Below are 17323 nucleotides of genomic sequence, written 5' to 3'. Positions count from 1 at the left end.
CCACGCGTCATTATTGGCCACGACACTGGCCACGCGTGATATTGTCCACGTCAATATTGGCCACGCGTGATATTGCTTACATCAATAATGGCCACGTCAATATTGGCCACGCGTCAATATTGACCACGTCATTATTGCCCACGCGTCATTATAGCCCACGTCACTATTGCCCATGCGTCACTATTGCCCACGTCATTACTGTATATGTGTTTTCGACTTGGACGGGGTGGGTGCGGGAGGGGGGCCGAAGGCCCCTCTTGCACCCCCACGTGTGTGTGTGTGTGTGTGTGTGCGCGCGCGCGCAAAGCATTTCTCTGCACCACATGGGTTTGCAACTTTCCACGCTAAGCAAAAAAATTGATTAATATTGACGTGGGCAATAATGACGCGTGGGCAATAATGACGCGTGGTCAGGAGTGACGTGGGCAATAATGACGCGTAGGCAATAATGACGCGTGGCCAATATTGACGTGGGCAATATCACGCGTGGCCAATATTAACGTGGGCAATAATAACACGTGGCCAATAATGACGCGTGGGCAATAATGACGTGGGCAATAATGACGCGTGGCCAATATTGACGTGGCCATTATTGACGTAGGCAATATTACGCGTGGCCAATATTGACGTGGCCAATATTGACGTGGTCAATATTGACGTGGTCAATATTGACGTGGCCAATATTGACGTGGCCAATCGGGACCGTGGCCAAACGGGTGCCACTCATAAAACATTGCTTTAGCGATGTGATTGGATCTTCACAACAATACCTTGAACTAAATGAAAACCGTAAAATATGCGATTTTTTACGTAATCTTTGAACGCGATTTGTTGTTAGAAAAAGTAAATCTATGCAAAAATTGATAACAGCATTTAAAAGTGCAAACTTTCAGCTTTCCAATGCTTTTTTGCTGAGCGCTGTACGTTGATTTGTTCGCGAGTAACAAGCCATGAAAGTCAAAATGACCATTTTTTATTAAAATCTCAATAACCCGGTCAAAAAAATTGTACAGCAATGAACAACCACTCGAATTAAAGGGAAAAGTTCCCGCTCTAAGATGTAAGTAACAAAAATACTTATGATTTTTTTACGCGAGATGCAGCGCAGTAAATACGCATAAAAAATTTTTATTTTAACGGGTCAAGCTTCATTATTGTGCCACGTAAAAAAAAGATAACTAAAATCGCCAAAAAGCATTCGAAAGAAGAAGTTTCAAGCTTCAAAACGCTTTTTGGATTTTGATTCTACGATAATTTTTCGCTGAGTTGCAGCAGTTTGAAAATAGCCTAAATTTTCGGTATACAAAAAGTGTTCTCTATTTTTTTTTAGTAGTATATTTAGTAAACACTACATGGCTATAAAATTTTATTAACAATTTTGCATGAATTTATTTTTGTCTGGTTGACACTACGTCCGTTTGTTACTGTGTTCCTTTTATTCAAACTGCTGTTTCCATTTTATTCTATGCGCATCTAGGACTCACTCACGCTATTAAAATGTGGGCTATCGGGATGTGTGTTATCGGGATAATGCGCTTTTTACTTTGTGCGCTATTGGGCTAATATGCTTTTTTTACTGTGCAATATCAAGACGTATGCTATCGGGATGTGCGCTATCCCACCGTGCGCTAACGGCACCCTCTCCGCAAAAATGATTTTTCAGGTCCAAAGTATGGTTGGTTGGTTGGGAATGTGCTGCCATCGGATTCGGTAGTTCGCCTGGTGAAATTTTGCCAGAAGACATCCCCTCATCCTGGGATGCAAATGCGCATCACACATTATAGGGGAGCATAGACATCAACAAAAGAAGTGAGAAGTTATTAGAGTTTCTGGTGTCCACCGACATAGAAATTCTCAATAGAGATAATAAACGTACATTTATCACCGAAATGAGAAAGGAGATATTAGACCTAACCGTCTGTTCCAGGCAGTTAATGCAAGAGGTAATCGGCTGGAAAGTCTTCGATGAGTCCTCCTTGTCGAATCATCTTTAGGATTGCCAAGGCTCAGGCGAGGGTGATGAGAGTGAGCAATTCAAGGAAGACGGACTGGGACTTATTTCGTGAGGACTTGGCTGTCAATCTTAGGGAGTTTCCCAAAAGAGATGAGATCTCGCAAGAGATAGAGCTGTGTGTCAAGCACCTGCAAAGGGCGCTCGTCGACAGTTTCGAAAACATCTGTCCGAAAAGGACATTTATTGTAACACAGGCAACCCTCTGACGGCAACAGAGGGCCGCTCTGTGGTGCCACCTCGCCCAGAAGAGCATAGGCCCGTAATACCTCCACTACCTTTGCGAAGACGCTCCTACCCCGAGAAGGGCAATGGAAAAACCCAGCAGTGCCTGTGGGCGAGTCACAGGGGTGAGCAGTTTAGCCGCACGGGGAACCTCGGGGAGGCCCGCTCATCTGCGTTCCGACCGGACGCACACTCTGACCCTGTTTATTAGTAGTTGTTGTGGGTGAACTGGATGGAAATGGGATGGGCGTCTGTGTATGCGTATGCGGAACTGTGAGTTTTGTGTTGGTGGTTCGTTTGGGGTTTTGGAGAGGGGAGGGGAGCGCGGTTCCCTCCGAGGCTAACTTCCGGAGGGCTCTCATCACACCGATGGGAGGGTGGCATTCGAGGCCGGCTCCATCATCAATTCCCCGGAAGGGTAGGCGCACAGGTGAAATACTTAGAGGGAAGGACGTGGCCCCATCCAAGGCTAACCAGGGACGGCACTTTCGACACCGAAGATGTGGTGCCGGAGGCCGCTCCCCCCCAATTCCTTAGACAGGATAGCGCACAGGAATGTGTGGGGTATCCAGACGGGTAAGCGCACGGGATTGTGTAGGTTTTTGTGTTAGGACTGAGGGTGGGAATGTTTTACGCTAAGTGCAAGGTAATGGGGGTCTCGTCTAGCCTACAAGGCGAATCCCCCGGTCGAGGACCGTATCCCAGCGGTGCGGTGTAGTAGCCGCTCTACATGAGCACAGTCCCGGGCCAATAAGTCGTCTAAGACGAATGGGTGCTGTTAGCTTCTCCGTCAACAGGTTGTCAGGCCCTCGGGATATTGAGCCCTCCCACCACGACAAGGTCGCACCCACGGGAGGGTGTCCGAAAAGGACAGTGAGAAATGCTAAGAGTCTCCTGGTGGACTCTAAGGCTGCAGCTCAGGAGTGCGGCGCGTGGCATAGGGCCAGGAACACGAGCCGCCAGTTGACTAGGACCTGCATCGAAGGGCTCAGAAGGCTTACAAGGATTCTATGGCAATAGTTAAAAAGGAGAGCTGAAGAAAGTTCTGCAAGTTGGTAGAGGAGAAGTCTCTAGACCCGAAGCCGCTAGACTCGGTAGAATGTTGGCTAGGAATCAAGACTCTAGTCAGAAATGATTTCTCGAAACGATGTCGTTTCGATGTCGTTAATATCGAAGAGCTGTCGATTCGAAACTTGTGTCGAAATTTCAACATTTTCGAGTAACCAATAATTGTGTATAAATAAAGTATAATGAGAGTTTTCAATATTTTTTAATTTTTTATGTATATATGTATATATGTGATATATAATCTTATATTCCCAAAGATTTCATTCAAAATTTGAATCGATGTTATTTAGATCTCATTTCGACGTTTCGACAGTTGATATTATTTTGATCTTATTTCGACATTTCCGGACGGAGAGAAAATTGACATTTAAATAATTCTGTCAATTAACTAATGTAATTGGTCAATTCGTTTTTCATTTGACATTTCAGATCTTCGATTTTTAATATCGGATAAAAGATGCTGTCCCCATGGTACAGATTTTTCCCGTAAAGTATATCGCGTGATCAATTATATATAGAGATGTAAGGCCCTGCGCACAATAGAGGAAATATTAGGAATAGAAATTAAGTATTAAATACCTATTAGAAAAAGAAAAAGAGAAAGAGAAAGATCTTCCCGCGTAATGTTTTTGATTGGTTACGTGTAAGGGCTTCCGCACAGACATTTTCATAACGCATAACATAAATGCATAAGAAATTCGATTGGTTAAATTTCTATGCACTTTGCTTATGGACCAATCAATTTGCTTATGTACATACATTATGCAAAAGTGTGTGCGGGGGCTCTAACGCGAAAAAGTTTATAATAATCTTATATTTTTTAAATTCAACTGTCTTTTATCTTAAATAAGTAAAAAATAAAGGAAGAATAATGTTGAGTGAGTCCTAGATGCGCAATTTAATAAACGGACACTGAGTGAAACGGACACAGTAACAAACGGACACAGTAACAAACGGACACAGTAATAAACGGACACAGTAACAAACGGACACAGTAATAAACGGACACAGTAACAAACGGACACAGACCAAATGCGTTTGGTCTGTGCGCATTTGGTCTGTGTCCGTTTGTTACTGTGTCCTTTTGTTACTGTGTCCGTTTGTTACTGTGTCAGTTTGGTCTGTGCGCATTTGGTCCGTGTCCCTTTCGCACTGTGTCCGTTTGGTCTGTGTCCGTTTCACGCAGCCTGCTGTGTCCGTTTATTACTGTGCGCATCTGGGACTCCCATAATGTTACCTTCCCAACTCGAATGGACGAGTTCAAATCAACAAAGCGGCTAGGCCTGCCAAGCAGTTAAATATGATTGATTGGATCCGAAGGTGGAAAACAATCATGTTTAATCGCTCGGCAAGCAGACCTAGCCATTTGACTGACTTGAACTCGTCCATTGATTCGAATTCGGAAAGTGAAAGTATTCTTTTTTTATTTTTTGCTTATTTAAGATAAAAGACAGTTAAATTTAAAGAATACAAGATTATTATTTATATTATTAATTTATATTATAGCCGGCTTGAACTCGCTTAATAAATCAAAGTAATTTCAATTTCTAAATTAATTTCCTAATGAAAAATAGATTCTCAAAACGACGTCGTTTCGATGTCGAAACGAAAGTCGACAATTACTCAAAATTGGAGTAAAAAATCCATCGATTCGAACAGAAATTTCGAAAATTTTCGATTTCTCTTTTCGACATCGAAACGACGTCTTTTCGAGAAATCATTTCTGACTGGGACGCGGCTCTGGAGATCATCCGGCTTGAAGACGGGACGATAGTTGCTAGGGAACGTTGCCTGACTTACTTGCTGGAATCGAACTTTTTGGGCTTCCGCGGAGGCTCAGGAGAAAATATCCAACAAAGAACCTCGGAATTTGTTAGACCTGATAGGGGTCAATGAGCTGTTGTAATTTTCAAGTTCTTTAAGTCGGCCGGGCCGGGCCGGACCGGATCTTTCCGGCTCTTCTATATCCAACAAAGAACCTCGGAATTTGTTAGTCCTGATAGGAGTCAATGAGCTGTTGTAATTTTCGAGTTCTTTAAGTCGGCCGGGCCGGGCCGGACCGGATCTTTCCGGCTCTTCTACAAAAGGAGTTGAAACAAATCATCGGTCCGCTCGTTAAGAATTTGTTTGGCCCTGTGCTGTACGCCCAGAGCTTGGAGACAGGCGAGAGTTGTGTTCATCTTCAAGGCGGAAAGAACAGGTTACAACTCCGCCAACGAATCTGACAAACACTACGCACCCGGCACCTCAACTCGGAAGAAAGACAGGCTCTCACACGGATATGCGAAGAGTATCAAGACATATTCCACCTAAGTGGAGAATTACTGACATGCACCGCAGCAGTGAAACATGAAATACGTACACAAGCCGACGCATCGCCGGTCAACGTACGACCGTATCGCCTCCCTGCGAAGCATAAGGAAGAGGTGAATACGCAGATAAAACAAATGCTACACGATGGCATTATCAGAGCTAGCACGAGTCAATGGAACGCTCCACTATTAGTGGTACTCAAAAAAGCTGACTCGGCCGGAAAACCGAAGCTTCGAATTGTAATCGACTTCAGAAAGCTCAACGATTTAACCATTGGCGATTCATTTCCCCTACCCAACATAGAGGAAATACTAGATCAATTGGGGAACGCCAAATATTTTTCAACGCTAGACTTAGCGTTAGGGTATCATCAGATACCAATGGCTGAGCACGATAAACCAAAGACAGCGTTCTCAACACCGTACGGACATTACGAATACAATCGAATGCCGTTCGGATTAAAAAACGCGCCAGCCACGTTCCAGAGACTGATGAATTCAGTACTCATAGGAATACAAAGATTCAAATGCTTAGTATATCTCGATGACATAGTGATATACGGCTCGAGTCTAGAAGAACATACGGTTAACAAACGGTTAACGGAAGTACTGCAATGCTTACAAGAAGCGAATTTAAAGCTGCAGCCAGACAAATGCGAATTTTTACGCAAGGAAGTCAATTACTTAGGACATGTGATTTCCGAAAATGGAATATCACCGGATCCAGCAAAGCTGCAAGCAATAAGAGATTTTCCGGAACCACAAAAGGTTAAAGATGTTCAGTCCTTCATAGACCTCGCCGGATATTATAGAAAATTCATTAAAGAATTTTCCAAAATCGCAAAACCGTTAACTAAATTAACCAAGAAAACAAAAAAATTCGCGTGGGCCGCCGAACAACAAATAGCCTTTAATACGCTAAAAGAGAAATTAACGACGGCACCAGTACTCCAATATCCAGATTTCACAAAAGAATTTAACGTGACCACTGACGCATCCGATGCAATCGGAGCGGTATTGTCACTGGGACCGATAGGCAACGATCGCCCCATTGCTTACGCGAGCAGAATATTAAATTGCGCAGAGCAGAATTACAGTACCACCGTGAAAGAATTACTTGCAATAGTGTGGGCTGTAAAACATTTCCGACCATATGTATATGGGACCAAGTTGAAGATCGTAACCGATCAAAACCCCTTATATGGTTGTTTAATGTAAACGATCCCGGATCAAGACTGATTCGATGGAGATTGAAACTGGAAGAGTACGATTATGAAATCATTCATAAGGCCGGTCGAGCGAACGCGAATGCCGACGCGCTGATTCGTAACGTGAAGCGGGAAGCTCACGTTACAGAAGCAACTGATAAAGTCCTCGCGCTAAACGAAGACGGCAAACACGCATATATATCCAATGAAGATGATAAAGAAGAGGACAATAAATGCGAACAAGCATGTACAGAAGAACAGAAAAAACAAATTTTGTACGAATATCATGATGCACCTACAGGAGGGCATCAAGGAATCGAAAGAACGATAAAGAGAATACGACTCAAACATAATTGGCCTGGATTAACGGCCGATGTAGAGCGGTACGTAAAAAAATGCGAGTTATGCCAAAAGAATAAACTCTCTCGAAGAATAAAGGCACCTCTTGTCGTCACAGACACGCCAAGCCGACCCTTCGAGAAATGTGCGCTCGACATTGTAGGACCACTTACATTAACAAAAAATGACAATCGGTACCTACTCACTTTTCAGGATCATCTTACGAAATTTAGTAAGGCGATACCTATACCGAACCAGGAAGCAAATACCGTGAGCAAAGAATTTGTCACGAAAATTGTACTGGAATACGGAACGCCAGAATACGTACTAACGGATCAAGACACAAATTTCACGAGCGAAATATTCAAAAATACCTGCAAACTATTAAAAATAAATAAAATTCAAACTACCGCCTACCACCCCGAGAGCAATGGAACTCTCGAACGATCGCATCGGACTCTAGCCGAATATCTGCGACACTATATAAACAAGGACCAAACCGACTGGGATGAATGGATCCCGTACGCGATGCACACGTACAATACAACGCCTCACACGGCGACAGGGTATACACCCTTTGAACTAATATACGGTCGACAGGCAGAACTGCCGACAGCCCTAACGAAACAGTCTAAACCCACCTATAATTACGACGACTATGCGCAAGAATTAAGGGAGAGGTTAAGGGCCGCAAACCGCGTCGCACGCGAAAACATAAAAGAAGGAAAAGTCAAAGCCAAAACGCAGTACGATAAGCGCACGAAGGAAACGAAATTCGAAGTCGGTAAGAAGGTATTATTGTACGACGAGACGCTCCGGTGCGGGAGATCTAAGAAACTCGACGCAATGGACCGGACCGTACACGATGACCGAAAAGCATTCGAAAGTCAACTACACTATTAAACAAGGCAGGACAGCTACGCGCGTGCACGTAAACCGCCTAAAACCATTTATTGAAGCATAACGAACACGCATAAAAAAAAAGGCGGGGGAGAGGAAGAAAAAAGAACAAAAATAGAGACTTACCATAAGGAAACCGCCAGTCGGAACATAATCCGAGTAATCAGGATAATAGTAATATGTTAGTGCACTACCCACACCAAAAAACAAAAATAGACTATCACTACACTTTAAAACTAGCACTACAAACTACGAAACAGTGTATAGTAAACGGCCAATCAACTGTCCATAGCTGGATCTTCGGACGAAAGATCCAGACACGGCAAAACTCTATCATGGAAACATAAGTCTACCGTGAACTCAAGTTCAGGATCGAAATTATCCTCGTACTCGCCACTATAAAAACAAGTTCCCTCGGAGGCTCCTTCGTCCCATACTCGCAGAAATAAATAGTTCACAGTGCCCCTCCGAAACGTCCATCAATACGTCAAAGCTCTCCCAAGGAACGGGACCATCATCACATTCGGCAAAATGTTCATATCCGTTAATAAGCAAAGGTTCGGCAGGTTCAGTACCATTCCCCTCATCCAAAGGAATGTAATTTAATTCCTCTAGGTCGTTGGACAATATTACTGTCTCCCGATCATGAAAATCGGAAAATACGTCGTCGTAACCATTACTCTTACAGCCACTCACTCGTTTCACTGCCACACGAATCTAAATCGCGGCGAAACATGTCGACGTGAAAATTCAAACTCTCGACACGCAAACAAACTAATGGTAGGCCGACAAGAGACTGAAAATTCGGACCGACCAAAAGAAAAAGAAAAGGCAAAAAGAAAGACGAGAACGAATAAAATATGCACTATGAAGCAGCCACAAATTAGCAGCATCAAACGCACGTGCAGCAAAACGATACGATTAAATAAGATACGCGTAGCAAAAGCCGATCCAATAAGAAATTCTTCGTACACACAAAAAAAAATTTTTTTACCAATAGAAAAAATTTTTTTACCAATAGAAAAAATTTTTTTTTAAATAATTACAGATGTATAATCTGGGCAACACTAAATGCCGCGGAAGAACCGGACACAAAGCTACCGTACGAGATAGAGAGATCACCCATCATCCGGGAATATATTTTGAAAAGATAGGAATACTACACCAAGTAGAGTCTTCCTGGAAAGTGATAATTAAAGTAGACGCCACGTCACTAACAAAACGACTTACGCAATTAGAAAAATACGTACACAAAACAGACAACTTATGTCAGACGATAGCCGTAATCGGCAAGGAAACATGCACAAATTTGCATGAAATTATTAAGAAAGGTTTTGAAAGAACCAATAATCTAATAGAGCGAATAAACGCAACGTACAAAAGACAAACCGCACAAAAGAGAGGATTGGTCGATGGAATAGGATCTGTTGCGAAATCATTGTTCGGTACCATGGATGCAAATGATGAAAAACTCAACGAGCAATTGACAATATTGCATAATGCTCAAGAATTAAATAAACATGCAATAAAAAATCAACTCAAAATAATGAAAGCGACAATAGCCCACATTGACAACAACGAACGAACAATACGACAAAACAAAAATACTCTCGCAGACGCAACTGACAAATTACGGACAAAACTAATCGAAGACGAAAAACAGAGTAATTTACATGAACATTTCATAATTATTAACGCCATACTAGCGGACTTAAAGCGAGACGCAGAAGACGTATTAGAATACGTAGCAAATGTCAAAAAGGGAATGTTGCATCCTCGCCTAACACCCGTCAATGAAATTAGAGTCTCTTAAAGACGCAAGCTCGAAATTGCCTGAAGGATTATATTTCCCATTTAGAATAAGCAAAGAAGAATGGTCGACAATAGAAAGATTCGCGGAAATAGGCGCGTATTGCGACCATTCACACATATACACCATTCTGAAATTTCCGCTCATATCAATACCAAATGTGATCAATACAAAATATGAAATTCAGAATGTAATTCCTCTACCTATCCCAGATCAAAATAACACCTTCTCATTTATAGAAGTTAACCATCCTCTCGTAGCAATAGATACAGTACAGCGTACGTACATAATATTAGCGAATAGCGACCTACAAAAGTGCGTAAAAATAAATCACGAATACTTATGTACGCAGAACCATCCGGTATATAGAATAAATTCAGACTCCATATGCGAAGTCAAAATATACGCGGAAATCAAAGAAAATAATAAAGATCGTAGAATAAAAAACACTATATCGAATACTAGTCTTTGGATAGCATTAGGTAACTCACACTCGTGGCTATACTCGACACCGAGAAGCCAAGTAATCACTATACATTGTAAAGACCACGGACAAATAAAGGAAAAGATTGAAAGAATGGGTAGAATAACATTTAAGAATAACTGTAAAATAGCGACGGAAAACGCTGTAATAAAGTCACTCAAGGCATCATATGAAACGCGAGTAGAGACATATCTACCGCAATACAATATCTGTTACTACAAAAGTCTGACTCAACAAACGACACAGACATAACGAGAAAAATAAAATTAAAAGAGGTTATAGAAAACCCATCAGAACTAGAAAACTATAAGAAGAAAATAGATGAAATACACTCACTCGAAAAAAAAGCGGTACACCTAAAATTTGTCAAAAAATCACTAAACTTCCAATGACGATAACTACGCGAGTAATAAAGATAGAAAGGTTTCTAAAAAAAGAAATTAAAGCTTCAAATGTCTACTTTAAGAATTGATTTAATAAAATTTTGCGCAATAATTTTTTTCAAAATGGCGTATGACAAAGCGAGAGCATGCGAAATTGAAAAATATTGGTCTGAGTTTGCAACGATCCATGGCGTGAGGCAAGTATCGCAACTTAATGGGATAAAAAGCATGCGATAGTACAGAGTTTTCCCTTCAAAATGCTTTTTTATTCGTCTCGATGCGATGATTTTTCGCTGAGATATGCGCATTTAAAGTAAAAAACTGCCTTTTTATTCAAATGGGCATATCTCAGCGAAAAATCATCGTATCGAGATGAGTAAAAAAGCATTTTGAAGGGAAAACTTTGTACTATCGCATGCTTTTTATCCCATTAAGTTGCGATACTTGTTTTATGCCATGGATCGTCGCAAAATTAGACCAATATTTTTCAATTTCGCGTGTTTTCGCTTTGTCATACGCCATTTTGAAAAAACCTATCACACATAACTGTAATATAAAATTTTTTAAAGTGGCAATCCGAATCTTGAAAATGCTTCTTGGAAAACTTTGCTAGCTGTATTAGGTGCTGAGATATTCAATTTTGAATTTTTAACAATGCCCAATTTTAACTATTGCAAGAATAAAAATTCCGGGTTTCGCTAACAACTATGGTTAGTCTTTATTTTAAAACTCGAAACCGTTCTCGGATTGTAAGCGTTCGACGTACATGTGCATGTGTGTTGCATAGCTGACTTCCCACGAAATTTTACTACTCCAGACTCACATTGGCCGGAATTCATAGTCGAATCTTGTTCAAGTTCTAGCTTAAGCACGATCTTGAGACGTCAATGCTGTTATTTCATTGGTTAAGTAAGTCTCAAGTCGGCTCGAAGCTAGACTTAAGACAATGCTTGAGCTTAAGTTCGGTCTATGAATCCCGTCCATTAACACAAGCAAATCTGAGTAGTTATGCGAACGAAGCTTCCCCATTAGGGAATTTTGATATTTGATTTTACCACGTAGAAAAAGTTCATTGGACTGTATCAGTTTCAAGAATTGCGATATCTAATAAAAATAGACGAGTTTCATCTGACTATTTCTTATTAAAAGGTTTTACGATCGGAATTTGCACATCATGGGGCTCTGAAAAGTGCCGTTTTGCGTGTGTGTGTGTGTGGGGGGGGGTGGGGGTGTTTAACTCAAGGATGACCCCGTGGCTCATCAGTTCCACGGTATTTTGCGAATCCAAACCTTCCTTGGGTGTGTACGCGCGTGTGTGTGCGTGTGTGTGAGCGCGAGAGTGTGTAAGCGTAAGTCTATGCGTGAGAGAGAGAGAGAGAGAGAGAGAGGGCGACAGATGAATCGACGAACGCAAGCTGAAATTCAAACTCTTATAAAGGGTATGCCTCGTCGCATGGAGGAAGTTATTCGTGCAAGAGGTGGTCATACACACTATTAATGCAATATTATCTCTCTCTCTCTCTCTCTCTCTCTCTCTCTCTCTCTCTCTCTCTCTCTCTCTCTCTCTCTCTCTCTCCCTCTCCCTCTCCCTCTCCCTCTCCCTCTCCCTCTCCCTCTCCCTCTCCCTCTCCCTCTCCCTCTCCCTCTCCCTCTCCCTCTCCCTCTCCCTCTCCCTCTCCCTCTCACGCACACGCACACGCACACGCACACGCACACGCACACGCACACGCACACGCACACGCACGCACGCACGCACGCACGCACGTACGTGCGCACACACCCAAGGAAGGTTTGGAGTCGCAAAATACCGTGGAACTGACGAGCCACGGGGTCCTTATCCTTGAGGTAAACACACCCCACACACACACACACACACACACACGCGCACACACACACACACACACGCACACACGCACACACACACACACACACGCACACACAAAACGGCACTTTTTAGAGCCCCATGATGTGCAAATTCCGATCGCGCAACCTCCCCGTGGTCCAGATTGGGTAACGCTAATGCCGACGGTAAAACCTTTTAATAAGAAATAGTCGTCTATTTTTATTAGATATCACAGTTCCTGGAACTGATACAGCCCAATGAATTTTTTCAATGAACTTTCGCGGTAAAATCAAATATCAAAATTCCCTAATGGGGAAGCTTCGTTCGCGTAACTACTCAGATTTGCTTGTGTTAATGTGAGTAGTAAAATTCTGTGGTAAGTCAGCTACACAACACACAAGCACATGTACGCTCACAATCCGAAGACGGTTTCGAGCTTTAAAATAAAGACTAACCATAGTTGTTAGCGAAACCCGGAATTTTTATTCTTGCAATAGTTAAAATTGGGCATTGTTAAAAATTCAAAATTGAATATCTCAGCATCTAATACAGCTAGCAAGGTTTTCCAAGAAGCATTTTCAAGATTCGGATTGCCACTTGAATAAATTTTATATCACAGTTATACGTGATACGTTTTTTCAAAATGGCGTATGACAAAGCGAAAACACGCGAAATTGAAAAATATTGGTTCAATTTTGCGACGGTCCGTGGCATGAAGCAAGTATTGCAACTTAATGGGATAAAAAGCATGCGATAGTACAGAGTTTTCCCTTCAAAATGCTTTTTTACTCGTCTCGATACGATGATTTTTCGCTGAGATATGCGCATTTGAATAAAAAGGCAGTTTTTTACTTTAAATGCGCATATCTTAGTGAAAAATCATCCTATCGAGACGAGTAAAAAAGCATTTTGAAGGGAAAACTCTGTACTATCGCATGCTTTTTATCCCATTAAGGTGCGATACTTGCCTCACGCCATGGCTCGTCGCAAACTCGGACCAATATTTTTCAATTTCGTATGCTCTCGCTTTGTCATACGCCATTTTGAAAAAAATTATTACGCAAAATTTTACTAAATCAATTCTTAAAGTAGACATTTGAAGCTTTAATTTCTTTTTTTAGAAACCTTTCTATCTTTATTACTCGCGTAGTTATCGTCATTCAAAGTTTAGTAATTTTTTGACAAATTTTAGGTGTACCGCTTTTTTTCGAGTGAGTGTAGATAAAGAAATTAAAAAAAGGCCGAACTCGATCTTTCAATCGCCACACCTTATTTTTCCAATGGCAACAAGCGGAACAACCATTGTAATAGTTATAATAGCGATAGTAATAGGGATTATCGTAATACGAAAGAAAATGCGCGAATCACGTTAATACACAATGGAATAGTACGCGATTCTAAAATAATATATATATTTTAACGATAGTAAAAATAAAATAATAAATTGTAATAAATTTCTCCCTACGGGGGAGGGGCGCATGGCATTGACCAGCACGTCTCGAGTTAGCAAAACGTGACGCACGATCACGTTACAGCGAATTGCCGGACTCTGGCAAGGCACGACACGTGCACCAACGGTGCACAGCTGACTTAGCTATGACCATATATGGTCCGATAATGGGTTTACTACCCCACCAAATACAAATTTTGGAAAATTATAAAAACCACGGCAGAGCCGCGCGACAAGAAAACTCATAAACCAACACGAGCCAAGTCGCGTCAGTCAAATTTCCTGTGCTAAACCGCAAGTTCAACCCGAGGATTCACAGGATGAAGATCCCGACGGAAACCGAACAGCCAATCGATGAGGTGCGCCCAATTGACCACCCTACTCGCTACGAGCGGTTTCTAAGGAGCATCTGCCTGCGGCCGACCAAGAGGTGCCTCGTGGAGAACGAATTCGCCTGGAGGCGATGGTGCCGTAGATACTACCGGCCACACAGGGCCCAGTGCGAGGTACGAGAACCAACCTCCCACGGGTACCGCACACAGCTGGCGACCGACGAGTCATGGGAAACCATCATCCAGTGTTTCCTGTGCGACACCATCCTGATGGACGTCCGACCAGCAAGGGACTGCCTACGGTGCCTTGCCATGTTTCTTGAAGACGAGGACGTCATTCAGGAGGCCCTGAACCTCAACGTGAGCTACGAGACCTTCCAAAACTGCCGTGCAAGCGACCCCGCTAACTAAGACAAAGTATGTACTGAAATACCTGTATTTTAAAATTAACAGCGCTCATCGCGAAATTGTACTAAAAGGACTATCCGCCGTATAATTATAATAGCGATCATGGCGGAACACTATTACTTAACCGACAACTCAGCCCCCTCGTTGTCTTCCCAATAAGGGGGAGGGATGTTGTGAGTGCATCACATTCACATACGGCATGTTGCAAGCGATAGAAGGTGTCAAATGACACCTCGCGCGCGGATACATACCGGGCGTCGCACCGGGAAACGCACCCGGTTACTTAAAACTTAACACCCAAAATCATCTGATTTTGGGGTGGAATCCGCGTAGCCAGTACTCGCTGGCTAAGCACGTACACTGTCCAAAGGCCAGTGACCGCGGAAGTACCTTCCCCGGTCATACGCCCAAAAACGGTGTATATAAACACCGAGGTACAGACAACGAGCGGGCTTTGCTACACGTTATACAGCGACGAACATATGTCGCTCCGTCTTTTATAGTTGTCACGGGTATTATCGAATTAAGTCAGTGTAACTCAGTGTAATCAATAGAGAAAATATATACACATTGGTATACGACAATTGGCTACCATCTCTCAAGACACCTGATCCGAGGAGTAACGACAGCGATCCCGAAATACCGTGTCTCTTATTAATAAGGGGCACAACAATGTATATGTGTATATATATGGCATATATATATATATATATATATATATATATATATATATATATATACATATGTATATATGTATGTATGCATATGTTGCGCTGACATGCGCGATAGTTATATTTCCGGTAACTTTAGAGAAAGAAGTACTAAAAAGTCTGTTTCTCTCTCGCACCTCTTCTGGACATCGTTTTCTATACACAAACTGTAGACAATTGCCGGTCCATATCTATAAGGTCTATGGGGTAAACACACTCGTTAAAAACAGTCGATTTTCTGCACTTGTAAAACAAATATGTATTGCGTAGGAGTACGGGGAATAGATCTACGAGTTATAGGTGAGCATTTTATCGTTATTACAGTATTATAGAAATATTTTGCAATGTTTTTACAATATTGCAATAAAACATTTTGGCAATCTTTCTATGCTCTATAGAATTTTATTGTTGCCATAATATTACAGCAATGTTGTAGTTACATTTTACAACGTTTTTGTAATATTACATTGTTACAATAAAACATTTTTACAATGTTTTTTGTGCTGTAGGCATGATGTGCAAAAAAGCAAAATATAGCCACAGCTATTTTAACTATATTAATAGTTGTCACAACAATTATACAGCTATTAATATAGTTAAAATAGCTGTGGCTATATTTTGCTTTTTTAGTTTCTGTCACAACGACTTCATAGCTATCAAAATAGCTAAAATAGCTGTTGCAGTATTTTGACTTTTTTATTAGCTGTTATGCACTTTCGCAGCTAAACATCCAGCAAAATACCATTTGCTGCCAAATACCTGTAAACAAAGCTGGGAGGTTATACTAATCACTTTTTTCCTGTCGCAGCTAATATAGGCGGTAGACTGTGTTACTTGAGTTAAGTTTATTACACAGCAAAAATCAATTTTTGAAGATTATACTATGATTGGCGTGTTTACATGTACGCCATGTGAAACGTAGTGAGAGTGGAACATGAGACGTTTATCACATTTGCGCGCGATTAGCATGTTCATTGGTAAAAGCTAAATTATAACCAAAATAGCTGTAATTTGGCTGTAATTTGTATTCCAAAGCGAAAGTAAAAAGTAGCATGACTATCAATTTTATATTACATCTAGCATGTATCAGCGATGGTTAAGCGGATCCATGCGTTATTTATAAGACTTGAAAATTAGTACGTAAGGCTCTGTGTGTAGATCTGTAATTAGCGTACTTAAAAATTTGCGTCTGCGTTAATATTATTATTTGTATAGTATAAGTTGTAGTAATTTACAATTATTAATTAATAATATACATTAATTTTTTTTATCTCAATTTAATAAGGCGAAGATTCCAAGTTCAATCCTAGTTGAATAAATATTTTTTTTTTTAACAATTTTAAAATTAAAATTTAATTTATATCTTAATGAATTTTATTGAATCCCCTTGGGGTTTACAATCTCAACATACTTATTCTATCTTAAACTAACTTATTTCTATCTTAAATCTAATTCCTGGTTGCTTTGGCAGCCGCTGCTGCCTCTACAACCTATCCTCCTACGCACACACACACATCGCCTATCTGTGGACTTCCGTTTCCTCTGCCCTTCCTTCAATTAAATAACCATTTTTCCACTCTTCATGCTATCGTCGCCTCTCTCTATCCCCTCCCTCTCTCTCATCAATTCCCTAATCCAACTCTCTCCCTCCCCATCTGCCCCTAAAATTCTTCCTACCACCTCCTGCCAACTGTCTCTGTCTAAACCCCAATCTCTACACTCCTCCCATACATGCTCCCACGTCTCTACGCCACCTCCACATAATCTGCATCTTTTCTTTTCCTCCTCCTCCCAATATTTATTGCCTCTCATCTCGTTACCCAATCTACATCTTATAATT

The 17323-nt window shown here is 41.4% G+C and overlaps 1 protein-coding gene and 1 long non-coding RNA gene across 2 annotated transcripts; both read left to right on the top strand.

Annotated features, from left to right (window-relative positions):
- The first annotated feature begins 635 nt into the window (after positions 1-635).
- Positions 636-3256, top strand: LOC118647810. Its single transcript, XR_004964944.1, has 2 exons — positions 636-1809; positions 1928-3256. It is a non-coding gene; the product is annotated as an uncharacterized LOC118647810 (long non-coding RNA).
- A 2495-nt stretch (positions 3257-5751) lies between these two features.
- Positions 5752-9876, top strand: LOC118647760. The gene is made up of 5 exons (XM_036293201.1): positions 5752-6795; positions 6906-7487; positions 7656-7955; positions 9112-9508; positions 9680-9876. The coding sequence occupies exons 1-5, from the start codon at positions 5752-5754 to the stop codon at positions 9874-9876; spliced, it is 2520 nt and encodes an 839-aa protein (XP_036149094.1).
- The last annotated feature ends 7447 nt before the right edge of the window (positions 9877-17323 follow it).

The sequence above is a fragment of the Monomorium pharaonis genome, chromosome 10 (genome assembly GCF_013373865.1).
Source record: "Monomorium pharaonis isolate MP-MQ-018 chromosome 10, ASM1337386v2, whole genome shotgun sequence".
NCBI lineage: Eukaryota > Metazoa > Arthropoda > Insecta > Hymenoptera > Formicidae > Monomorium > Monomorium pharaonis.
Note: the sequence above shows the minus strand (reverse complement) of the source record. Positions and strands in the feature narration are given on the sequence as shown.

Excerpts from the sequence above, each read along its gene's own strand:
- LOC118647760 (XM_036293201.1), top strand. The coding sequence starts at position 5,752 with ATGCTACACGATGGCATTATCAGAGCTAGCACGAGTCAATGGAACGCT. Across the intron at positions 7,488-7,655 it reads AATACGGAACGCCAGAATAC|GACCAAACCGACTGGGATGA; the intron begins GTACTAACGGAT and ends TATATAAACAAG. Across the intron at positions 9,509-9,679 it reads TGTTGCGAAATCATTGTTCG|ACGCAACTGACAAATTACGG; the intron begins GTACCATGGATG and ends ATACTCTCGCAG.